This window comes from Pongo pygmaeus, chromosome 1 (assembly GCF_028885625.2).
Source record: "Pongo pygmaeus isolate AG05252 chromosome 1, NHGRI_mPonPyg2-v2.0_pri, whole genome shotgun sequence".
NCBI lineage: Eukaryota > Metazoa > Chordata > Mammalia > Primates > Hominidae > Pongo > Pongo pygmaeus.
In genome coordinates, this window is record NC_072373.2 from 202,942,485 (window position 1) to 202,968,835 (window position 26,351).

At 44.4% G+C, this 26,351-nt stretch overlaps 1 protein-coding gene across 1 annotated transcript; it reads left to right on the top strand.

Moving 5' to 3' along the window:
* The first annotated feature begins 1,028 nt into the window (after window positions 1–1,028).
* RPA2 (replication protein A2) lies at window positions 1,029–24,384 on the top strand. The gene is made up of 9 exons (XM_054498369.2): window positions 1,029–1,389; window positions 1,650–1,756; window positions 8,566–8,667; window positions 8,807–8,920; window positions 18,193–18,267; window positions 18,799–18,915; window positions 21,503–21,610; window positions 21,793–21,887; window positions 23,661–24,384. The coding sequence occupies exons 1-9, from the start codon at window positions 1,161–1,163 to the stop codon at window positions 23,743–23,745; spliced, it is 1,032 nt and encodes a 343-aa protein (XP_054354344.1). The 5' UTR covers window positions 1,029–1,160; the 3' UTR covers window positions 23,746–24,384.
* The last annotated feature ends 1,967 nt before the right edge of the window (window positions 24,385–26,351 follow it).

The window sequence follows — 26,351 nt, forward strand, 5'->3', positions numbered from 1 at the left end:
CAAAAGCAAAACTTCATTTCCAAAAAAAAAAAAAAAAAAAAGGAAAAAGAAGAAGAGAAGAAAAAACACACAGTCCTGGAGCCCAAAGGCCATGTCTATCTTACTTAACCATTGAATCCCAGTGGCCAGCACAGGGCCAGGAACAAAGAAGGCGTAAACAATTCTTTTTTTTTTTTTTGAGTCATAGTCTCTCTCTGCCACCTAGGCTGGAGTGCAGTGGTGGCATCACAGCTCACTGCAGCCTGGACACCCCAGGCCCAGGTGATCCTCCCACCTTAGCCACCCCAGTAGCTGGGACCCCAGGCACTTGCCACCACACCAGACTAATTTTTTAAAATATTTTTTGAGAGAGGGTCTAACTATGTTGCCCAGGCTGGTCTCAAACTTCCAGCCTCAAGCGGTCCTCCCGCCTCAGACCCCATTTGCTGGGTTTACAGGCATGAGCCACAGCACCTGCTAATTTTTCTTAAATACATAAATGAACATAAAATTCTAACAATGCATTAGTATTTTGAGGAAGGAACTGACAAAATGTTCCACTCCCTATGGGAGGAACAGACCAGCACGTTATATGAAGAATTATGAAAAATGGTCAAAATGACTGGAGAGGCCAAGCCTGGATGAGACTGGGGTGGGGACAGGTGGGGGACGAGGTGCACCACCCTCAGATCTTTCACAAGTCGGTCATGGGCAAGAGGGCGTAGGTTTCTCACAGCCCCACTGGGGAGAATCGGCACCATTGGTGGCATTACACGAAGAGAATGTGACTTCCTATGTAAAAGAATAAGCAACTCCACGCGGTGCTGTGAGGTTAGTGCTGCGAATCCCTCAGGTGCGCAATTTCCGCGCAACCGCGGGTGGGAAACACCGAAGCCAAAACTCCACTACAGCCCTTTAGATGAAGGCGTCGTCTGATTGGTGATAGTTTGGCGGGAACCTGGGCACGCCGAACAAAGGAAGTGACGTCAGAAGTCGCGCACTTGACGAGAGTGGGATCACACGGCGCTGCGTCGCGGTAGTATTGTTCTCATTGGTTGATTTCTTGCGATACCGCCCTGCCAGCTCCTTGCTTCCGCTAGTGCGGAGGGTTTTGCCCTTCGTAAAGATGGCCGCGGAGGCTTTTGGAGCCAACTGGGAGCGCAGTACGCGTTTTCTGGAGCATGGGCAGAGAAGACAGGAACAAGCGTAGCATTCGTGAGCACCGATTGGCTGAAGCGAGAAGCACCTGGGAGCTGACTGGCTCCGCCATTCGCGGGAAGGAGTTTGTGGCGCCCGAGAAAAGTAGCCAGAGCGGCGCAGTGGCGGCCGCCTTCTGTGGTTTTCCGCGATTCCCCCAGACCCGAACCTTCTCGGCCTCTTTGCGGAGAATCGTGACCAAGATGTGGAACAGTAATGATGGGGGTGCGGGGTGGAAGAGGAAGAGAATCGCAGGAGGTTTTAGCAAGAGGGCGAGCCTGGTGTCCGAGAGGCGTGTGGTAGCGGGAGAGGAAGGGCGGGAGCGGAGCTGGGGCGTTTGGGGGTCGCAGGAAGGCGGCGAGGGAGGTTAGGGAGACTCGGGCAGTGTTTGGAGGGGCGAAGCCTCGGGGAGCCTGCGGGTTTCTCGGAGGCGTGGGACGTGGCACAGGCACTAATCCTGTTGTTCAAAACAGGTGGATTCGAAAGCTATGGCAGCTCCTCATACGGGGGAGCCGGCGGCTACACGCAGTCCCCGGGGGGCTTTGGATCGCCCGCACCTTCTCAGGCCGAAAAGAAATCAGTAGGTTGAAAGGAGTATTTAGTTTTGTTTTATCCTGTCCTGAAGTCCCTGAGTCATTTATGACAGAAACTTTATGCTTTGAAGGAAGATTTCAACATGAACTGATGCGATAATGATCTATTATTATCCGCATCTCTTATAATTAAGTGCTGTAAGTTTCAGAAATGAAATCTTGCCAAATTTTGCACCTCCTGTTTCCCTGGCTTTTCCCCTTGTTGGCCTTATTTTGAAATTGACCAGCCTAGCTAATGAATCAGTCATGTGTGAACGCTCTCAACTTGTTTTTTTATTATTTATTTTTATTTTTTAAAATAGAGATGGGGTCTCACTATGTTGCCCAGGCTGGTCTCAAACTCCTGAGCTCAAGCGATCCTCCCACCTCGGCCTCTCCAAGTGCTGGGGTAACAGGTATGAGCCACTGCTCCTGGCCTGAACTTGTATTAATAGTCTCTTTTACATTCTTTTTTTTTTTTTTTTTTTTTTTTGAGATGGAATCTCGCTCTGTTGCCCAGGCTGGAGTGCAATGGCGCGATCTCGCCTCCCCGCAACCTCCGTCTCCCGGGTTCAAGCGATTCTCCTGCTTCAGCGTCCCGAGTAGCTGGGATTACAGGCATGCGCCACCACGCCCGGCTAATTTTGTGTTTTTAGTAGAGACGGGGTTTCTCCATGTTGGTCAGGCTGGTCTCCAACTCCCGACCTCAGGTGATCCACCCGCCTCAGCCTCCCAAATTGTTGGGATTACAGGCGTGAGCCACGGAGCCCGGCTCAAAGTCGTTTTTAAATTAAATGGGATGAGGCGACATCAGGAGTGTGGTTTTTGGGCCGGCCGCGGTGGCTCACGCCCGTAATCCCAGCACTTTGGGAGGCTGAGGCGGGTGGATCACCTGAGATCAGGAGTTCCTGACCAGCCTCGCCAACATGGTGAAACCTCGTCTCTACTAAAAATACAAAAATTAGCCAGGCGTGGTGGCGGGCGCCTGTAATCCCAGCTACTAGGGAGGCTGAGGCAGGGGAATCGCTTGAACTTGGGAGACAGATTGCAGTGAGCCAAGATGGTGCCACCGCACTCCAGCCTGGGCGATAGAGCAAGAGTAGACTCTGTCTCAAAAAAAGAAATGTGGTCTTTGAAGTCATAGATGTGTGTTCTGCCATTGCCGTGCTGTTTTGCTTGTAGGGTGTCACTGGACACATTTCTTAACTGGCTTGGGAGTCAGTTTTGCCCCTGTGAAGAGGGGCTAACGTACCTTAAAATGTCATTGTGAGACTTAATATTATATACAAAGAATACAGGCTATGGAGCCAGAACGTGGGGGCTCCAGAATCCATTTTGCCTTTTAACTGGTATTGTGACTTCAGGAAAGCATCTTGAAGGCTGTGGCCCTTGGTTTTTCTCATCTGATGATACTGGTAGTACTTATGTCACAGGGTGATATTGAGAATTGATGAGTAAGGCAATGTGTAGGAAAACAATCTATAGAAAGCTGTCTAAATGTTGATTAGTCACTCTGAAATGAGTTTGCCTTTTTTTTTTTTGAGACAGGGTCTCTGCCAGGCTGGAGAGCAGTGGCATGTGATCACAGCTCACTGCAGCTTGGACCTCCATGCCTCAAGTGATCATCCCACCTCAGCCTCTCTAGCAGCTTGTTGGTACTACCTATGTGCAATGCGGTGTCAGGCTAATTTTTGTGTTTTTTTTTTTTAGAGGCAGGGTTTGGCCATGTTGGCCAGGCTGGTCTCAGACTCCTAGCCTCAAGCGATCCACCCGCCTCAGCCTCCCAAAGTGCTGAGATTACAGGTGTGAGCCACCACTCCCAGCTGAGTTTGCATTTAACAACTGCAATTTCATTCTATAAATGTGAGGTTAATTTGACTTCTCTTTAGGAGTCACTGAGATGTGTTAAGATTCAGTGTAAGCAAGTTAAAAAACTCATTGATATTCTGGTATATTTGGACATTGCTTTATAACTTTCTTTCTTTCTTTTTTTTTTTTTTGAGACGGAGTCTCACTCTGTCGCCCAGGCTGGAGTGTAGTGACGCAATCTTGGCTCACTGCAACCTCCACCTCCCGGCTTCATGCCATTCTCCTGCCTCAGCCTCCCGAGGAGCTGGGACTACAGGCGCCCGCCACCACGCCCAGCTAATTTTTTGTATTTTTTTAGTAGAGACGGGGTTGTACCATGTTGGCCAGGATGGTCTTGATCTCCTGACCTCATGATCCGCCTGCCTCGGCCTCCCAAAGTGCTGGGATTACAGGTGTGAGCCACCGTGCCCGGCCGCTTTATAACTTTCATATAAATTATTTTATATAATTCTGTAAGGAATTTATTGTTCATTCCAGCATACAACAGAGACTTAGGTATATAAAGGGACTGCCTAAGCTTACATAGCTAGTAAGGAACTAGAATCAGACAGTACGCACATTATGTTGAACAAATCCAACATCTGATGAGCAGCAACTTCTCCCTGTTGTAGTTTTCTCTTTCCTGGAAGATCTCAAGGGACTTTAATTCTCTATTTTGATTTTCTTGAGGTCGTGAAGGAGAAAACAAGGTAGATGATTGGTTCTCATCTTTTCTTCTCAAGCTTAACTATTTTTCTCCATTCTGGTTGTTATAATTTTTATCTCAGAATTCCTAAAAGCTGGATATTAAGATAGCTTTTCAGAGAATAATGCTTGTAAGTTGGAGACTCAATCCCAGTCTCTGGATTTTTTTTTCTTTTTGTGGAGACAGGGTGTCACTATGTTGCCCAGGCTGGTCTCAAACTCTTGGGCTAAAGCAGTCTTCCCACCCTTGCCTCCTGTGGTGCTGGTATTACAGGCATGAGCCACCACACCTGGACAGTCTTTGTTTTTATTTTATTTTTTTTTTTTGAGACAGTCTTTCTCTGTTGCCCAGGCTGGAGTGCAGTGCAACAATCTCAGCTCACTGCAACCTCCACCTCCTGGGTTCAAGCGATTCTCCTGTCTCAGCCTCCCGAGTAGCTGGGACTACAGGCGCATGCCACCATTCCTGGCCAATTTTTGTATTTTCAGTGGAGACGGGGTTTTGCCACGTTGGTCAGGCTGGTCTCAAACTCCTGACGTCAGACGATCCGCTCTTCTTGGCTTCCCAAAGTGTTGGGATTACAGACGTGAGCCACTGCGCCTGGCCTTGTTTTGTTTTTAAATCTAGTATTTTCCACAGTTAAAAGTTAGGTAAACGCCCTATTCTTTTTTTCCTTTAAAATTGAGACAGTCTCACTTTCACCCCTACTGGAGTGCAGTGGTGCAGTCATAGCTTACCGCAGACTCTTAACTCCAGCGGTCAAGGGATCCTCCCACCTCAGCCTCCCAAGTAGCTAGGATTACAGGTGTGCAGCACCATCCCTGGGTGATAAAAAACTCTATCCAAAATGTTTCCTGTTGATTATATATTTGTTCAATATGATTGAACCATGTGAAGTTTCAAATAGTGACCCAATTTTAATCTGTAATAATGGTACTTTCCTGAAGTACTGTCAGAGTAGTCTGTAGTTCATAGCTATGAAAATTTTTTTAGTTTGAAAATGTTTTTGTTTGGTTTTTTTTTTCCAAAATTAAGCGTATTTTTATTGACACTTTGTGAACCTCTCTGGAGCAGACTAGGAATTCCTTGTGATCAACTCCTACATAAAATATGTGCTCAATAAAAAATAAATACTTGAGATGAATTTGAAGGCATTGTTAACATCTCAACTGTTACCTATATGTAACATTTTTACCTGAGAGGTAATAATATTTGTCAAACATCTACTACATGCAGAGATTGGTATTCGCACTTCATATATGTTATGTGTCTCATTTACAACTTAAGAGGTATATGTCCCCAGTTTTCAGAAAAAGTGGTCGAGTGTGTCCAGGACTTGGGAGCTGGGATTTGAGCATGGGTCTATAGGACTCTCTGGCTCCAAACCTCATGTTCTTGCCACTTGACCTTACTGGTTCTTAAGTTTTCTTATGCTGAAGATACAATGAAAATCTCAGCTGTGATAGGTAAAAACAGAAATATAGTAGTTTGTGAGAGGTAAATCCTGGGACCCCTGCAAATTTTAAGGCTATAAATATTAACATAGCATGTAACTTTACCTATAAAATACCATAAAGTAAAATTGAAAAACAGCTGATCCTGTCAACATTGTTATTAAAAGCTATTGCAGATGTAAAGAATGAGGGACAATAGCTAATATAATAATAGCTAACATTTGTTATTGAGTGCTATGTGCTGGGTAGTATTCTGAGTCCTTTACCGTGTAGTTAATTTTTATAATATGATTTCTAGTTTTGCAGATGAGGAAACCAAGGTACAAATGAGTTAATACATGTGACCAAGAGCAACCGCTCTTTTTTTTTTTTTCTCTTTTTGAGGAGAGTCTCTGTTGCCCAGGCTGGAGTACAGTGGCATGATCTCGGCTCACTGCAACCTCCGCCTCCCGAGTTCAAGTGATTCTCCTGCCTCAGCCTCCCCAGTAGCTGGGATTACAGGCATGCGCCACCACACCCGGCTAATTTTTTTTTTTTTAATTTTTAGTAGAGATGGGGTTTCACCATGTTGGCCAGGCTTGATCTCAAACTCCTGACCTCAAATGATCTGCCCGCCTCGGCCTTGGGATTACAGGCGTTAGCCATCACGCCTGGCTGAGCAACTGCTCTTGAGAATAGAGCCACAGTCTTAACCCTCAAGCTTGGCTGCTGCCTTTTGTAGCATATGTGCCAGCGGTTGACTGAGCTTACTTTATCCTGTTGTGGCAATACTCACCATTCAAAATCATGCTTCAGCAAAGTGAAATATTGGCAGTGTCGTGGATGTTCAGGTCAGAGTTGCAACTGCTAAATCCATGAAGGCCAAGAGTCTCCTGTGTTCTAAGTCTTCCATGTAGTACAGGTATTGGTCCACTTCCTCTTGGCTTCTGACAGGAAGAGCTCTCATCGTTTTTGTGCCTTGTACATATTCCCTCTAGGAGACTGGGAGTACATACTTGCCCTCAGCCTGTTAACCTGCTACATTTCCACTGTTGAAATTCTCCTGCTTCAGAGTTCAGCCTAAAGCCTCCCTCTTTTGCCAGTAAGCTTTTCTGAGGTCCCACATGGCATGTTTCATTTTACAATGTATCAAGATCAGGTTTATTGTTTACCTTTGTACCTCCCCTAGATTAGGACTATGTTGAGGGTAAATCCTGTCCCATTGTATTCATCTTTATGTTACCCAGACTACCTCTTGCCACTGGTAGGCAAAAATAAGTTTACACTGTTGTCTGGCTGGTTTAAGATATGATTTGGGCCTGGTGCGGTGGCTCACGCTTGTAATCCCAACACTTTGAGAGGCCGAGGTGGGCAGACTGCCTGAGGTCAGGAGTTCAAGACCAGCCTGGCTAACATGACAAAACCCCATCTCTAGAAAAAATACAAAAATTAGCTGGGCGTGGTGGCGTGCACCTATAATCCCAGCTACTCAGGGGGCTGAGACAGGAGAATTGCTTGAACCCAGGAGATGGAGGTTGTAGTGAGCCGAGATCAGGCCACCACACTCCAGCCTGGGCAACAGAGTGAGACTCCATCTCAAAAAAAAGGATATGATTTGAGTGTACTCACTAGATACTGTTCTGCCTACCCTATCCTGCCTGTTCCCCCTAAGACATCCAACATGAGTCTAGCACAGTGGCTTATGCGTGTAATCCTAACACTGGGAGGCTAAGGTGGGAGGATCACTTGAGACCAAGAGTTTAAGACCAGCCTGGGCAACATAGCAAAACCCCGTTTCTACAGAAAAAAAATGTTTTTTTAATTGACTGGGTGTGTTGCGCCTGTAGTCCCAGCTACTCAGGAGACTGTAGCAGGAAGATTGCTTGAGCCCATGAATTTGAGGCTGCGGTGGGCTATAATGCCACTGCACTCCAGCCTGAGTGACAGAACAAGACCCCATCTCAAAACAAAATTTGGCCGAGGGCGGTGGCTCACACCTGTAATCCCAGCGCTTTGGGAGGCTGAGGTGGGCAGATCACCTGAGGTCAAGAGTTCCAGACCAGCCTGGCGAACATGGTGAAACCCCATCTCTACTAAAAATGCAAAATGCTGGCACATATAGTCCCAGCTACTCAGGAGGCTGAGCCAGGAGAATCACTTGAGCCTGGGAGATGGAGGTTGCAGTGAGCTGAGATCACGCCATTGCATGCCAGCCTGGGCAACAGGAGTGAAACTCTGTCTCAAAAAAAGAAAAAAAAATTTAAAAAGATGTCCAACATGGCCAAGCTCTTACTCCATTTCCCCAGGAGCTCCATTTGATTGTCAAAAAATCTGTCCTACAAGAAGCTATTCTTCTACCTTTTACAGTTCATCACAAGACCTACAAGCAATTCCAAAGTCCTGTCTCCATTAGTCGTTTCTCAAACCTTTTCCCAATACCATCTCATTTTGTCAGTGACCTGAACAGCAGCACCAGCCTGTCTGCACCCTAAAGCTGGGGTTTCCTCTTGAAGGTCTGTTCTGGCAGCAGCAGGTCATTCTTCCTTATCCTGTCCCCCACTCTGACCTACTCATTTTGGTGAATTCTCAGGGCAACACATGTATCTATTCAGCAGGAGCTCTGGAGTTAGACAAACCTGGGTTTGGATTCTAAAAGTGTGGTACTGGTTTGCTATATGACCTTGGTTTCCATCTCTCTGAAACAAGGATAATGAGATTTGTTTTGAAATTCAATATTCTAATATATTTAAAGTACTTGGCATGTGGCAGGTGTTGAATGAGTGATAGTTATTACTTTCTTAATTGAATTTTGCATGTTTTTTCTTTTCAGAGAGCCCGAGCCCAGCACATTGTGCCCTGTACTATATCTCAGCTGCTTTCTGCCACTTTGGTTGATGAAGTGTTCAGAATTGGGAATGTTGAGATTTCACAGGTATGTCAAATAATTTGTGAAAGAATCACTTACTCATAATAAAGAATGAAATAAGACTTCATTAAAAAATACAAAAATGTAGCCTTGGTTTCAGGGGAAACTGGACCTTTTTTTTTTCTCTTTGTTTCTTCTAACCTAGGTCACTATTGTGGGGATCATCAGACATGCAGAGAAGGCTCCAACCAACATTGTTTACAAAATAGATGACATGACAGCTGCACCCATGGACGTTCGCCAGTGGGTTGACACGGATGTAAGTGGCTGTTTTTGAATCATGATGGGGTTACTTTGGAATTGTGGAGATGTTGAACTTTTTTAGTCTTTTTAAAGTTTTTTCTTATAAAAATAATACAAAAAGACATCAAAGACAGATACTCTAAAGTGAAAGGTTAGCAGATTTGATTATATACCTTCCCAATATACCAAAAACAGAATTAAAAGTCAAATGACAGGAGACAGTAGAATGTTAAGTTCCATTAGAACAAAGTTTTTTTTGAGACAGAGTCTTACTCTGTTGCCCAGGCAGTGCAGTGGTGGAATCTCGGCTCACTACAACATCCGCATCCCAGGCTCAAGTGATCCTGTGCCTCAGCCTCCCAAGTAGCTGGGATTACAGGCACCTGCCACCACGCCCAGCTAATTTTTGTATTTTTAGTAGAGACGGGGTTTCACCATCTTGGTCAGGCTGGTCTTGAACTCCTGACCTTGTGATCCACCTGCCTCGGCCTCACAAAGTGCTGGGATTATTACAGGCTTGAGCCACCACACCCTGCCCCTGCTTTTTTTGTTTGTTTGTTTGTTTTGAGACAGAATCTTGTGCTGTCGCCTGGGCTGGAGTGCAGTGGCGCAATCTCAGCTCATTGCAACCTCTGGGCCCCAGGTTCAAGCAGTTCTCCTGCCTCAGCCTCCCAAGTAGCTGGGATTACAGGCACCCGCCACCACACCTGACTAATTTTTTGTATTTTTAGTAGAGATGGGGTTTCGCCATGTTCGCCAGGCTAGTCTCAAACTCCTGACCTCAGGTGATCCACCCTCCTCAGCCTCTCAAAGTGATCGGATTACAGGTGTGAGCCCTCACGCCCGGCCTAGAACAAAGATTTTTATCTTGGTCACCACTGTAGCCTTAGCACCTAGAGCAGTGCTAGTCACATAGTGGTCCTGGGATAAATATTGTTTAAATGAATGTGGAGAATATTTGCAACATATTACAAACATTTAAATTTTTAATTAATATAAAGCTCCTTTTTGGCTTGGCAGGGTGGCTCACACCTGTAATCCCAGCACTTTGGGAGGCCAAGGCGGACGGATCACTAGAAGTCAGGAGTTCGAGACCATCCTGGCTAACACGGTCATCATAAAAATGGTGACCTAACGCCGGGCGCGGTGGCTCACGCCTGTAATCCCAGCACTTTGGGAGGCCGAGGTGGGCGGATCACGAGGTCAGGAGATCAAGACCATCCTGGCTAACACAGTAAAACCGCGTCTCTACTAAAAATACAAAAAATTAGCCGGATATGGTGGCAGGTGCCTGTAGTCCCAGCTACTCGGGAGGCTGAGGCAGGAGAATGGCTTGAAGCCGGGAGGCGGAGCTTGCAGTGAGCCAAGATGACGCTCAAAAACAAACAAACAAACAATGGTGACCTAGCAGAACTCCACAGCTCAGGAGTTTACATCAAGGAAAGAATTAAAGACATGTACAAAGATTTAGGCCAGTGAAGTGGCTCACGCCTGTAATCCCAGCACTTTAGGAAGCCAAGGCAGGCAGATCACCTGAGGTCAGGAGTTCGAATCCAGCCTGGCCAACATGGTGAAACTCTGTCTCCTAAAAATACAAAAATTAGCCGGATGTGGTTGTGCGCACCTATAATCCCAGCTACTCAGGAGGCTGAGGCAGGAGAATTGCTTGAACCTGGGAGGCAGAGGTTGCAGTGAGACGAGATTGTGCCACTGCACTCCAGCCTGGGCGACAGAGCAAGACTCTTCTCAAAATAAATAAATAAAAATAAAGCAATCTCAAAATACTAGCAATAAAGGATTATTAAGTAAACCATGACACATTTATAACATACTACAAATGATACAGAAAAGCGTGTATTGTCACAAAGAAGTGTTTGCCATAAATTGTTGAGAAAAGCATATTACAATGTGGTATGCAGGATTTGACCCAATTTTTACAAAGCAGCATATATATAAGTATCTTTATAAACATGGATAAAATAGACTGAAATACAGTATATACTTTTTATCCTTTTATTTTTCAGTTGTGCAGAAGGCCTCTTGGTGTTTTGTATTTTGTTTTTGAAATACATTCATTACAGAAAATTTGGATAATAAAGACTGTTTTAGGCTGGGCATGGTGACTCACGCCCGTAATCCCAGCACTTTGGGAGGCCAATGCGGGCGGGTCACCTGAAGTCAGAAGTTTGAAACCAGCCTGGCCAACGTGGTGAAACTCCATCTCTACTAATGATACAAAAATGAGCCGGGTGCCTGTAATCCCAGCTACCCAGAAGCTGAGACAGAAAAATTGCTTGAACCTGGGAGGCAGAGGTTGCAGTGAGCCAAGATTGCTCTGGGCAACAGAGAGAGACTGACTCAAAAAAAAAAAAAAAAAAAAGACGGTTTTCCTTCAAAAACCACAAGTTATCTATAGAGAAATAACTTGGTAGTTATGTAATTTTTAAATTTTTTCCTTCTCAGAAAAATAAAGGATAATTCATTCAGCAGTTATTGTTGGAGTACCAATTCTGAACTAGACTGTGCTTGGTTCCAGGTATAAAAAGAATGAAGTAGACACAGTCCCTGCCATCAAGCAGGGAGGCAGATACTATGGATACCTAATACTACATGTTCATACAAAATGCACTATGCTTGCTTATAAATCATTTAAAAAATCACCTGACATCTCATGTCTCTTAAAGAACTACTATTACGACACATTTTGGAAAATATCCTTTCAGACATCTGTCTCTGCGTATATGTACATACAGATGTCCACATACCTCTTTTACTGTAAAAGGGATAATATGCTATGCAACTGCACAAAATTATGTTGTAGAACTGATTTTTTTTTTTTTTTGAGATGGAGTTGTGCTCTTGTTGCCCAGGCTGGAGTGCAATGGCACGATCTCCAGCTCACCGCAACCTCCGCCTCCCAGGTTCAAGCAATTCTCCTGCCTCAGCCTCCAGAGTAGCTGGGATTACAGGCATGTGCCACCACACCTGGTTAATTTTGTATTTTTAGTAGAGACAGGGTCTCTCCATGTTGGTCAGGGTGGTCTCGAACTCCCAACCTCAGGTGATCCACCCGCCTCGGCCTCCCAAAGTGCTGGGATTATAGGCATGAGCCATTGGCCTTTTTTTTTTTTTTTTTTTTTTTAATAGAGACAGGGTCTTGGCTTGCTGCCTAGGCTGACCTCAAACCTGGGCTCAAGTGATCCTTTGGCCTTAACCTCCCAAGTAGCTGGAACTATAGGCTGATGCCACCATGCGTGGTGAGGAGCTGATTTTTTTTTTTTTTTTTGAGACTGAGTTTCACTCGTGTCATCCGGGCTGGAGTGCATTGGTGCAATCTTGGCTCACTGCAACCTCTGCTTCTCGGGTTCAAGTGATTCTCCTGCCTCAGCCTCTCGAGTAGCTGGGACTATAGACGTGCACCACCACACCCGACTGATTTTTGTATTTTTAGTAGAGACGGGGTTTGAACATGTTGGCCAGGCTGGTCTCGAACTTTTGACCTCAGGTGATCCTGCCTCAGCCTCCCAAAGTGCTGGGATTACAGGCTTGAGCCACCATGGCCCAGCCAAGAACTGATTGTTTAATGTTATCTGTAAAGATTTACATCTATCATTTTAAATGACCACTGATTCCATTATAAGAATACATCATCCCTTACTTAACAGTGGACCCAGTCAGGGAACAACATTTAACTTCTTTTCAGTCGTTTGCTATTATACACAATGCTCCAGTGAGTATCTTTGCATACATTTCTTCACGATTATAAAATAATCGTAAGGCCAGGTGTCGTGGCTCATGCCTGTAATTCCAGCACTTTGGGAGGCCAAGGCAGGCGGATCACCTAATGTCAGGAGTTCAAGACCAGCGCGGCCAACATGGTGAAACCCCATCTCTACTAAAAATACAAAATTAGCCGGGCGTGGTGGCGCGCACCTATTAATACCAGCTATTCGGGAGGCTGAGTCAGGAGAATCAGTTGAACCTGGGAGGCAGAGACTGCAGTGAGCCAAGATCGCGTGCCATTGCGTTCAGCCTGGGCAACGAGCAAAACTCCATCTCAAAAAAATAAAATAATCATAAGATGTATTCCTAAAAGTAGGTTTTCTGGGGGGAAATACACACTTGACATTTTTTTAACATCTTAGTTTTTGCATTTTTGTACTGTCTTCTCTAAAGGTACCAGTTTACACTTCAGTCATGCATGAGAGTGCCCAGTTAGCTTCCATACCCTTAACTTTTTTTTTTTTTTTTTAAATAGGATCTCACTCTGTTGCCCAGGCTGGTCTTAAACTCCTGGGTTCAAGCAGTCCTCCCACCTCAGCCTCCCAAAGTGCTGGGATTACAGGTGTGAGCCTCTGTGCCCATCCTCCATACCCTTTATAACGATGGGTTTTTGTCTTAAATTTTTGCCAGTATGATAGTTATTTTAAAAAATAGTCTTTTTGACTAGGTGCGGTGGCTCATACCTGTAATCCCAGGACTTTGGGGAGGCCAAGATGAGTGGATCACCTGAGGTCAGGAGTTTGAGACCAGCCTGGCCAACATGGTATAACCCCGTCTCTACTAAAAATAAAAAAATTAGTCTGGCATGGTGGTGCACGCCTGTAGTCCCAGCTACTCGGGAGGCGGAGGCACAAGACTCGCTTGAACCCAGGAGGCAGAGGTTACAGTAAGCAGAGATCTTCACACCAGTGCACTCTAGCCTGGGCAACAGAGCAAGACTGTCAAAAAAAAAAAAAAAAGAATACGTAAAAATAATAAAAAATAAAAATACAAAAATTAGCCGGGCATGGTAGCACATGCCTGTAGTCCCAGCTATTCGGGAGGCTGAGGCAGGAGAATTGCTTGAGCCTGGGAGACAGAGGTTGCAGTGAGTCAGGATTGCGTCACTGCCCTCTAGCCTGGGCACCAGAGCAATATTCCATCTCAGAAAAAAATAGTCTTGTCAGTGAAAATTTTGTCATTTTTTATGTGTATTTCTTTGGGTTTAGCCAGATTTTTTTTTTTTTTTTTTTACTATGTTTAATGTCAATTTGTGGGGTTTTTATAAATTTTCTCTTTGATTCCCCTTCCCCTAAGAGTGTTTTTGTTTGCAAGAACTTGAAAATGATTATAGTGACCTCTTATAATGCGGCCAGGCACAGTGGCTCACACCTGTAACTTTAGCACTTCAGGAGGCTTAGGCAGGAAGATCACTTGAGGCCAGGATTTCAAGACCAGCCTGGGCAGCATGGGAAGACCCTATCTCAAAAAGAAATAATTTTGAAAAATAAATTGTGCAGTTTTTTCTAGTTTACCTTTCAGAAGCTTCTACTAGTCCCAAAGTTTGTTTTTTTTGTTTGTTTGTTTTAGTTAAAAAATACTTTATGGTGGCCGGGCGCAGTGGCTCACGTCTATAATCCTAGCACTTTGGGAGGCTGAGGTAGGAGGATCACCTGAGGTCAGGAGTTCAAGACCAGCCTGGCCAATGTGGTGAAGCCCTGTCTCTACTAAAAATACAAAAATTAGCCGGGTGTGGTTGTGGGCACCTGTAATGCCAGCTACTTGGGAGGCTGAGGCAGGAGAATCGCTTGAACCCGGGAGGTGGAGGTTGCAGTGAGCTGAGATCGCGCCATTGCACTCCAGCCTGGGCAACAGGAGCGAAACTGTCTCAAAAAAAAAAAAAAAAAAAAAAACTTTATGGCTAACAAATAGTAATAATCAGTTATCCGAACCCTCAGCAATTTCATAATGTTTTTGCTAGTGGACAGTCTTGCTTCAGTGTTGATGGCTGCTGACTGAGGAGGATGGTAGTTGGCTGAAGGTTGAACTGGCTGTGGCAATTTCTTGAAATAAGACAACAAAGTTTGCCTGAGTTCACATAAGATTTCTCTATATTATATCATGCTGTTTGATAGCATTTTACTTACAGTATAACTTCTTTCAAAATTGGATTCAATCTCAAACCCTGCTACTGCTTTCTCAACTAAACTTATGTAGTAGTCTAAATCCTTTATTGTCATTTTAACAATGTTCACAGCATCTTCACTAGGAGGAGATCCCATCTCAAGAAACCAGTTTATTTGCTCATCCATGAGAAGCAACTCCTTTGAGAGGCCCAGGGGGGCAGATAGATCATTTGAGGTCAGGAGTTTGAGACCACCCTGGCCAGCATGGTGAAACCTCGTCTCTACTAAAAATAAAAAATTTAGCTGGGCATGGTGGTACATGCCTGTAATCCGGGCTACTCAGGAGGGTGAGGCAGGAGAATCACTTGAACCTGAGGGATGGAGGTTGCAGTGAGCCAAAATTGTGCCACTGCCCTCCAGCCTGGGTAACAGAGTGAGACTCAGTCTCAAAAAAAAAAGGAAGCAACTTCTCATCCACTCAAGTTTTACCATAAAGTTACAGCAATTCAGTTATATCTTTACGCTCCATTTCTAATTCCAGTTCTCCTGCTATTTCCACCACATCTGCTATTACTTGCCCCACTGAAGGTGGAGGTAGTAGTGAGCCCAGATGGTGCCATTGCACTCCAGCCTGGGTGACAGAGCGAGACTTTATCTCAAAAAAAAAAAAAAACTTAAGCAGCCACCCAATATATACTTCAGATTAAAAATGAGCTGTTGGCCAGGTGCGGTGGCTCATGCCTGTACTCTCAGCACTTTGGGAGACTGAGGCAGGTGGCTCACTTGAGGCCAGGAGTTTGAGACCAGCCTGGCCAATATGGTAAAACCTCGTCTCTACTAAAAATGCAAAAACTAGCCAGGCACAGTGGCGCATGCCTGTAATCCCAGCTACTCAGGAGGCTGAGGCAGGAGAATCACTTGAACCCGGGAGGCACAGGCTGCAGTGAGCCGAGATCCCACCATTGTAATCCGTCCTGGATGATAAAACGAGACCTTATCAAAAAACCAAATAAGTAAATCTCAGCTGGGTTCAGTGGCTGACGCCTGTAATCCCAACACTTTGGGAGGCCGAGGCAGGTGGATCACCTGAAGTCAGGAGTTCAAGACTAGCCTGGTCAATGTGGCAAAACCCTGTCTATTAAAAATACAAAAGCCGGGCACCGTGGCTCACGCCTGTAATCCCAGCACTTAGGGAGGCCGAGGCGGGCGTATCACAAGGTCAGGAGATCGAGACCATCCTGGCTAACAGGGTGAAACCCTGTCTCTACTAAAAATACAAAAAATTAGCCGGGCGTGGTGGCGGGCGCCTGTAGTCCCAGCTACTAGGGAGGCTGAGGCAGGAGAATGGCGTGAACCCAGAAGGCAGAGCTTGCAGTGAGCTGAGATCCCGCCACTGCACTCCAGCCTGGGCGACAGAGCGAGACTCTGTCTCAAAAAAAAGAAAAAAATTGTTCATATTATTTCTATGGTTTCTTTTATTATAATTAAACCTGTGATCTACATGGAACATATTTTGATAAAAGGAGTTGAAGTAGGGATCTTTTCTCAAGTGGATTCAAAATGTTGTATTTGGGAATACAATTGTTTTGTTTGTGTGGGTTTTTTTTTTTTTTTGGCGATACAGTCCTGCTCTGTTGCCCAGCCTGGAGTGCAGTGGCACAGTCTCTCACTGCAACCTCCGCCTCCCGGGTTCAAGTGATTCTCCTGCCTCAGCCTCCCGAGTAGCTGGGACTACAGGCACCCACCACCACACCTGGCTAATTTTTGCATTTTTAGTAGAGACAGGGTTTCCCTGTTAGCCAGGCTGGTCTCGAACTCCTGACCTCGTGATCTGCCCGCCTCAGCCTCCCAAAGTGCTGGGATTACAGGCGTGAGCCACTGTGCCCACACTTTTTTTTGTATTATTAATAGAGGCAGGGTTTCACCATGTTGGCCAGGCTGGTCTCGAACTCCTAACCTCAAGTGACTTGCTCACCTTGGCCTCCCAAAATGCTAGGATTACAGGCGTGAGTCACTGCACCTGGCCAGAGTTTTTATTTTTAAGCATATATTTTCTAGTTTTTTGTTTGTTTTTAGAGACAAGGTCTCACTATGTTGCCCAGGCTGGTTTCAAACTCCTGAGCTCGAAGGATCCTCCTGCCTTGTCCTCCTAAAGTGCTAGGATAACAGGTGTGAGCCCACATACCCTGATATATTTTCAATTTTTTTAAAGTAATACATTTTATGTAGTCAGAAAAGAACTTTAAAAATCAGCTAATGGGCCGGGCACGGTGGCTCACTCCTGTAATCCCAGCACTTTGGGAGGCCGAGACGGGTGGATCATGAGGTCAGGAGATCGAGACCATCCTGGCCAACATGGGGAAACCCTGTCTCTACTAAAGATACAAAAAAAATACAAAAAAATTAACCGGGTGTGGTGGCAGGCACCTATAGTCCCAGCTACCTGGGAGGCTGAGGCAGGAGAGTCACTTGAACTTGTGAGGCAGAGGTTGCAATGAGCCGAGATCGTGCCACTGCACTCCAGCTTGGGTGACAGAGCAAGACACTTCGTCTCAAAAAAAAAAAAATCAGCTAATGTATTTTTCTTATAAATAATGTGTGCATATTCTAGGAAACTGATAAATATTAAAATCGTTTTTAATTATCCTAGTCAACCATTATAAACTGTTTAGTGTGTATTGTCCCAAATGGGAAATGAGCTTTTTTCCATGTATCATGACTTGTTTTTCCAGGCAGTAAATAGAATTCTATTTTATCATTTGCAACAGTGTGGAGTATCCTATTATATAGAAATGTGTACTTTATGTTGGATAGGTTGTTTTAAAATTTTTGATATTCTATACTATGATAAATCTAAATCTTAATGTATGTTCTTAATTACTTCCTTAAATTCCTAAAAGTAGAATTGCTTTGCCAATAAGTATATCCACCAGAAAATTGTGTGCCTGCCGGGTGGCGGGTGCCTGTAATCCCAGCTACTGGGGAAATTGAGGCAGGAGAATCACTCAAACCCTCCCTTGGGAGGCGGAGGTTGCAGCGAGCCAAGATCGTGCCACTGCACTCCAGCCTGGGTGACAGAGCGAGACTCCCTCTCAAAAAAAAAAAAGAAAAAAGAAAGTTCTGTGCCTAAGAGCTTGAACGAGAGTGTCATAATTGTTTGCTTTTTTATGATGTGCTACAGAACTTTGGAACTGAGAATTACCTTTAGAGATATTTTTATTCTAATTCCTGATTTTACAAAATAAGTTGTAAAAGGCAGGGCAAACTACTTAATGTCATTTTAGGATCCTTTAACTCTTCTACTTCATAACTTTCTTTTTCTATACATAATATAGAAATGTTAAAGAGGCTTTCACCAGCGTCACTAAAACCTTAATGACATGTTTGTATTTTATGTTAGGACGCCAGCAGTGAAAACACTGTGGTTCCTCCAGAAACATATGTGAAAGTGGCAGGCCACCTGAGATCTTTTCAGGTAAAGTCAGAATAAAATAGCAGTTAAAGTGTTTTTGCATGAAGCAGTTTCTAGATTCATGTCATGGCTTTTGGATAGTTAAAATACTTAAGTCTCCCTGTTTAATGGGAAGTTATTTCTATTTCTTACTCTCTTCAAAAGGAAATAACTTTTCTTTTTTTTTTTTTTTTTTTTTTTTTTTTTTACCTTGACATGAAATTAACAGAATGGTAAAGAAAGAACAGAATCTCCTTCTACAGTTGCGATCTGTGGCATTCATTAGTTGGAGAAAGGAGAACACTAGATTCGGAGTCAGGAGTCTAGATTTTGCTTGGTTATGCAACCTTGGGAAAATTATTAATGTCCCTTAGCTATTAGTTTTAGTTTTTTTCTCCTCATGTTTGACCATATTTGGAATACTTCTGAGAGTATATAACATTTTTCTCATATTGGTGAAATATTAATATTATAACCAAGGAAAGAGCCACAGTGTTGACCTGAAATTAATGTATGTTCATATTTTATTCACATTTTTTTCCTTCATTTTAATAGAACAAAAAGAGCCTGGTAGCCTTTAAGATCATGCCCCTGGAGGATATGAATGAGTTCACCACACATATTCTGGAAGTGATCAATGCACACATGGTACTAAGCAAAGCCAACAGCCAGGTGAGTAGCCTCACTTTCCTAGCTTTTTCTCTTCCCTGGAAGAACACAGGCTACTTTTGTGTTCCAGCTTTGATTTCCTTGATATTTTGAAGGCTGAGCCAGAGAAAGACTTCACTAAGTCCTCAGAACACTTTCTCCATTAGCTTTGTCATTGTATTTTATTCCAGATGAAACACTCATGTTTCTCTCAGAATTAGGAGTTCCTCTGACTCCACTGGCCTGGACAGCTGAGGGCTGTGACAACCCTCAGGTGTAGACATGTAATTATAGGCTCTTAGCTCTTATATAGCTCTTAGCTCCAGGATTGTCAGTGCATATTCAGAGTAGTCCCCTTCAGGACAGCATTTTGCTGTCTTCATTCCAACTTACTGGCTAAGTAGGAAAAATTACATATTATTATTTTTTCCCTGAAATTATATTTCTTGGTTCATATTGAAATTTCTCCATAGTATTTTCCATTGTGTGAATTCACTTTGGCAAGTCCATCTAGGACCACACAAAATTAGAGTTGACTCTAGTATTAGAAAGCCCTCAGGGCAAGGTGTGGTGGTTCATGGCCTGAAATCTCAGCACTTTGGGAGGCTGGTGTGGGGGCATCACTTGAGCCCAGTTCAAGACACCACCCTGGGCAACATAGGGAGACCCTGTCTCTACAGAAAAAATTAAAGAATTAGATGGGCTACTTGGGAGGCTGAGGTTGGGAGATCACTTAAGCCCAGGAGGTCAAGGCTGCATTGAGCTGTGATCATGCCACTCACTGCAGCCTGGGCAACAGAGCAACCTTGTCTCAAAAAAAAATAAAGAAAAAGAAAAATATTTATTGCGCCTACTTTGATTTGATAGTACCAATCATTCTAGTCCCCATTCGAGTATAGCAGTGAACACTATATACTTACATTCTTGGGAGAGACAAGCAATAAACAAAAATATATGTATAATTTTAGGTAGTTATATAGGTGCTCTGAAGTAAATAAAGCAAAACAGGAGAAGAGGGTGTTGGAGGGAACAAGAATGGTACAATTTTAGATGAGGAAGAACATTCTAAACCAGAGGGACTAGGACGTGCAAGAGCCAGGAGTGTGGAGTAAGCATGATATCTCTGAAACCAGCAAGGCCAGTGTCTGGGAGTGAAGCAAATGACAGGGGAGAGGGAGAGGGTTGTAGGCAAGAAGGCAGGGCCCAGATTATGTGGGGCTTTGGAGGCCATGGTAAGGATTACCTTTACTCAGATTTTTAAAATTTTGTTTATTTGGGTTTTTTGTTTTTGTTTTTGTTTTGAGACAGAGTCTCGCTCTTTCGCCCAGGCTGGAGTGCAGTGGTGCGATCTTGGCTCACTGCAAGCTCTGCCTCCTGGGTTCACGCCATTCTCCTGCCTCAGCCTCCCGAGTAGCTGGGACCACAGGCGCCCACCACCACACCCAGCCAATTTTTTGTATTTTTAGTAGAGAAGGGGTTTCACCGTGTTAGCCAGGATAATCTCGATCTCCTGACCTCGTGATCTGCCCATGTCAACCTCCTTTCAAAGCGCTGGGATTACAGGCATGAGCCACCTCGCTTGGCCCTTTTTTTCGAGACAGTGTCTCACTCTGTCACCCAGGCTGGAGTGCAATGGCGTGATCTCGGCTCACTGCAGCCTCCGCCTCTCAGGTTCAAGCGATTCTCCTGCCTCAGCCTCCCTAGTATCTGGGATTACAGGTATGCACCACCACACGCAGCTAATTTTTGTATTTTTAGTACAGGCGGGGTTTTACCATGTTGGCATCCGGTTAGCAGTCCGGCTGGCAATGAGGATTTGTGGCCTAGGAAGTGGTCTCGGATGAAATCCTGGGGACACTGTCAGCTTTTTGGGAGACAGATAGAAGAGGCTAATGAGGGATACTGAGAAGTTTCAGTTTGAGAGGCAGATGGAGAACCAGAAGAATGTGGTGTCAAGAAGCCCAGGGAGGAACACATTTCAAGAGGAGTGTGGTCAGCAGTGTCTGCTTCTGAGAAGTCAAGTATTAGGAGGACTGAAAGAGACTTTTGGATAATTGGTTGAAAAGTCTTTGGTGACTTTGGTGAAAACAGTTTCAGAGGGTACTGGGGGACAACCCAAATATGGTGGGCTGAGGAGTGACTGGGAAGAAAGGAAATGAAAATAGTGATTGCAGAGCATTTTAAGAATTTGGTGGTTAAAAAAAGAAGGAAAGAGAGGACGATAGGGAGTATGTCTCCTTTTCTCTGCCTGTGGTGCTTCATGCCTGTTGACACTCAGTGAATGCTTGAGTGATTGGGCCCCACGGATACCAAAATAGCAGACTCTGGGTAATTTTCTTCTTACTGCTACTCTTCTCTGGTTCGTCTCACATCACAAACAAAAGGAGCCAAGAGTATCTTTCTCTTTTTGATGTTTATGTGCTTCGGGGAGTTACTTTATCTTCCTGTGAAATACTCATTAGATAATAGCTGTCCATTCCAGCGTAAGCAGTGTTACTGGGAAACTGTTTATAAATTGTTTTTTGTAAGCTGCTTAATGAGCTATTTGAAGTAGGAAAGACTGTTTATCTTGATGGATTTTCTAATATTGTTAACTTATTTCTTAATTCAGCCCTCAGCAGGGAGAGCACCTATCAGCAATCCAGGAATGAGTGAAGCAGGGAACTTCGGTGGGAATAGCTTCATGCCAGCAAATGGCCTCACTGTGGCCCAAAACCAGGTAAACTCCACCAGAGTGGCTTCAAAATACAAAACACAGACAGTCTTAAATTTTGTTACTTCCTTAATGAGCTACGACTGTTTAAGTACCTGGTTCATTTCTTTTCTATAAAGGGACTCAGGTTTGCCAAGGGGAGGCTGATCCAAAACAATTGCTAAAATCTTTCTGATTTGAATCTTCAGGTGTTGAATTTGATTAAGGCTTGTCCAAGACCTGAAGGGTTGAACTTTCAGGATCTTAAGAACCAGCTGAAACACATGTCTGTATCCTCAGTCAAGTAAGTATTTGATTTTCATGAGCTCAGGCTCTGGCATTGTACCTATTTCACCTCACAAGGGTTTCCTGATAGTGAGAAGTGAGTTTAAAAAGTAAAACTTGGCGGCCGGGCATGGTGGCTCATGCCTGTAATCTCAGCACTTTGGGAGGCCGAGGCAGGTGGATCACGTGAGGTCAGGAGTTCGAGACCAGCCTGGCCAACATGGTGAAAACCCCGTTTCTACTAAAAATACAAAAATTAGCCGGGCGTGGTGGCACACAACTGTAATCCCGGCCACTCCGGAGGCTAAGGCAAGAGAATCGCATGAATCCGGGAGGCGGAGGTTGCAGTGAGCCACCATCGCACCACTGCACTCCAGCCTGGGTGACAGAGCGAGATTCCATCTCAAAAAAAAGTAAAATTTCGCCAGGCACTAGCTCATGCCTGTAGTCCTAGCACTTTGGGAGGCGTGGTGGGCAGATTGCTTGAACTCAGGAGTTCAAGACCAGCCTGGGCAACATGGCGAAACTCTTGTCTCCACAAAAACAAAAACAAATTAGCCGGGCACAGTGGTGCATGTCTGTAGTCCCAGCTACCCAGGAGGCTGAGGTGGGAGGATCGCTTGAGCCCAGAAAGTCAAGGCTGCAGTGAGCCATCATTGTGCCACTGCACTCCATCCTGGATGACAGAGTGAGACTGTCACACAAAAAAAACTTAACTGCAACCCTGTTGGCAGAATGGAAATTGTTCAGCTATGGAAAAATAGGAAAAAGACTATGGGCCAAAATGGTGCTACCCATCACATCACTCATTCAGCAAATTTTTTCATTCAGCAAACACTAAGGACCATTATATGTGAGGGATATATAATAATTCTGAGCAAAAAGTTGACCTGATTTCCTTATGGGATTTAGACTGAAGGAGGGAAGTCCTTAGCTCCTGGTCCTCAGGTGTACAGTCCTGTTGCTGTTACTGTCCCCATTGTGGACATGAGTGTATTAGGCTATCTGTACCTTATTAAACAATCAGTCCTTCCAACGCCCTTATCCTGATTCCATCTTAGACAAGCAGCCTCCTGATTCCAGTGTAGTAAAGCAATCAAACAAACTGCCTTATGGTGCTTGTGATAGTTATTTGTTACTGTAAATCAATTGACCTGCCAGGCCTATATAGATAAGAAATGCTCAGGACTGATTCCATTTCCTGTCCTGTAAAATTAGGATAATAATTCCTGTCTCAGAGTTGCGTGCTGATGAGGTAGAGAACTGCTGTTACTTAAGTGCTGTGTAGATTGTGGCTATTAATATGTTACTGAAACTAACCCTGAGGACCTTGAAGGGTTTGAAGGTTTCAGAGTGTTTCCTTTGCTTCCCACAACTTTACTTCCCAGAGAGGGACCAACAGGGTTTCAGTGTGTGGCTGGAAAAGGGGGGCTTTTAAAGACAGTGGTTTCTACTATGAGATTTTGTGTGCAAGTGTGACTACAGCTTTAGATCCTTGTTTTCCTGCTTAGACTGTATTTAAGTGAGGCCCTGTTGTCTTTCCTTTGCACAATTTGGGAGAGGGATCCAAGACAGCCCTAATAGCCATTGTCTCCATGAATAAGCTCTGTTTTGCTATTTTACTGGCATTTCTCCCTGTGAGAGCTTTCTATGTGCAGAATACTTGTGAATTCTTAGCTAAGGTAGAAAGTTGGGAGATAAGTGAATTTTGCATATTTGGCCATATCCAAAAGACAGTTTCCTTCTGAATTGGCCTGAAAATGACCTTTTTTTTTTTTCTTTTTCTTTCTAGGCAAGCTGTGGATTTTCTGAGCAATGAGGGGCACATCTATTCTACTGTAGATGATGACCATTTTAAATCCACAGATGCAGAATAACTGGATCTAATTGGGTACCTGAGATATTTTACAGCTGGACCTAGTTTCACAATCTGTTGTCTCCAGCTCTGCATATGTCTGGCCAGGTGGCTTCTAGGAAGTAGGTTTCATCTATCAAAGGTCTCCTCTGACTTCCTTTTGAAACTTACTGCTCTTTTGTTTTACTTTGTTTTGTTTGAAGCTCAGAGGGAGATGGGCAATTGACAGGGATGCAATCCAGGGTGGGATTTCTTGAGGAAGTTACAAATAAGCTTGTTACAACATCAAGATAGATGGAATTGGAAGGATGCTACCAGGAGAGTACTTACATAGTGCTCGGGAGTTTCTCTTCTTAAAATGTTTCCTGCTGAAAGATGAGCAGGACCAGGGCCTTGTAGGCAGAGCCCTAGCTGAGAAACCTGCTGGCCTCTGCCTGTTTTCATTTCCCACTTTGGTTGTGTGGCATTACTTTCAGAATTGCACTTTCCTGCTTGTCATGACTTTTTGACACACTTGTCATGACGTGTGTTTCTGTGAACATGAAGTTCTGTGGTAGTGCCTCTAGGGGCAGAGGGAAGGAAGAAGTGTTACTGCGTTTTGTACAAAATAAATACATTCATATGTTTAATAAAACAGTTCTATTGTAGTAACTTGTAAAAATTCTCATTTTTCTTTCTGAGCGGTATAATGACTACTTTATCATCCGAGGCAGTGTAACATGGTGAAACTTGGATTTGAATTCTGGCTTTCCCACTTTTTAGTTAGAATCTTGAGCAGGCTATGTCAGCTCTGAGAACCTCCATTTCCTCATTTACAAAAAGAAAACCACGTTATTTCCCCTGGGTTTGTTGTGAAGATAGAAAAAAACAGTCTGTAAAGCGTCTAAATCTAGTATTGCCATTTAAAGGGATTATAGAATGGACTTTAATGTTGACTCTTTGGCAGTGTGTGATCATGTAACTGAATCGAGTAGCTACCCATTTGGCCTCAAGATGAGACTTTCCAAAAGCCTATGGTCATTTTTTGGCCAACTTGATTGGCTGTTTCTTACAGAAAAAGAAACTAGTTCAAAGATGTCTTTGACAACTCCTGAAAGTAATCTACATCTTGAATAAAAGAACCAATTTTGAGATAAAGTTAGTGAGATGTAACATCCAAATAAGAATTCTCTGGTGGGGCGCGGTGGCTCACGCCTGTAATCCCAGCTCTTTGGGAGGCCGAGGCGGGCAGATCACAAGGTCAGGAGATTGAGACCATCCTGGCTAATTCAGTGAAACCCCATCTCTGCTAAAAATACAAAAAATTAGCCGGGCAAGGTGGTGGGCGCCTGTAGTCCCAGCTACTCAGGAGGCTGAGGCAGGAGAATGGCGTGAACCTGGGAGGCAGAGCTTGCAGTGAGCCCAGATTGCACAACTGCATTCCAGCCTGGGCAACAGAGCGAGACTCCGTCTCAAAAAAAAAGAATTCTCTGCTTTAACTCTGTTTCTAAATGAGATGTAGCAGCTGTGTAGAGAAGGCTCCACCTACTTGGTTTCTAACAGTGAATGAATGTATGGTTGTTTTCTATACATGCAGAGTTGTTAACATCTGCGGAACTATGCAAATGTGTAAAACTCAGCCAGCATGTTCATTTGCAAGTGTGTTCGTTCTTGTTTATTTTCTCAAAGAAAGAACAGTGACTAAAAACAAGTAAAATCGTGTATTTGAATTTGGAATATATGACGGGATACTTTTATGGTTGGTAAATTTCTCTTTCTAGTTATGAAGCTGGGTGCCCTCAAATGGGCAAAGCGGTAGGAGTACTTCTAGGTGGAAGTGGTTTTCTTTTTTCTTTATTTTTATTTTTATTTTTTTTTTAGACGGAGTCTTGCTCTGTTGCCCAGGCTGGAGTGCAGTGGTGCAATCTCAGCTCACTGCAAGCTCCGCCTCCCGTGTTCAAGTGCTTCTCCTGCCTCGGTCTCCCGAGTAGCTGGGACTACAGGCGCATGCCACCATGCCCAGCTAATTTTTGTATTTTTAGTAGAGACAGGGTTTCACTGTGTTAGCCAGGATGGTCTCGATCTCCTGACCTCATGGTCCGCCCACCTTGGCCTCCCAAAGTGCTGGGATTATAGGCGTGAGCCACCGCACCTGACCGGTTTTTTTTTTTCTTTTGGTAAAAATCAGATGATGACTTAGCAATTAACAACTGCTTGTTAATTTAATGCTTATTGGATACCTGCTATATCAACCCGTAGGTCAGGTACTAGGATATAAAGCACAATAAGAGGTTGGCGTCACGGGACAGGCTGGTTCAGCATTGCCAGCAGCACAGAATAGTTGCTCAGTGGTGCTGGATTCCCTGCTATCTTGCCATTTCCACAGTCTCATGGGAGTTGTGTGATTTCTGACCGCTGCTGGGACCTGTGGGATGAGCACAGGCAGGAGAGCCAGCCAGGCCACTTCTCAGAATGAAACTCCAGGCTTTGTAGAGCTTCTGCTCTGCTCAGGCAGGACAAACTTGCATCTTGGGCATTTGTGGTCCACCTGGTAGGTTACATGTACAGTGTTCTCTTGGCCCATTGTTGAGATAGCCGTGTGACCCAGGTTCTTAGAAACCACCAGTGTCACGGCCTAGCAATGGGTCC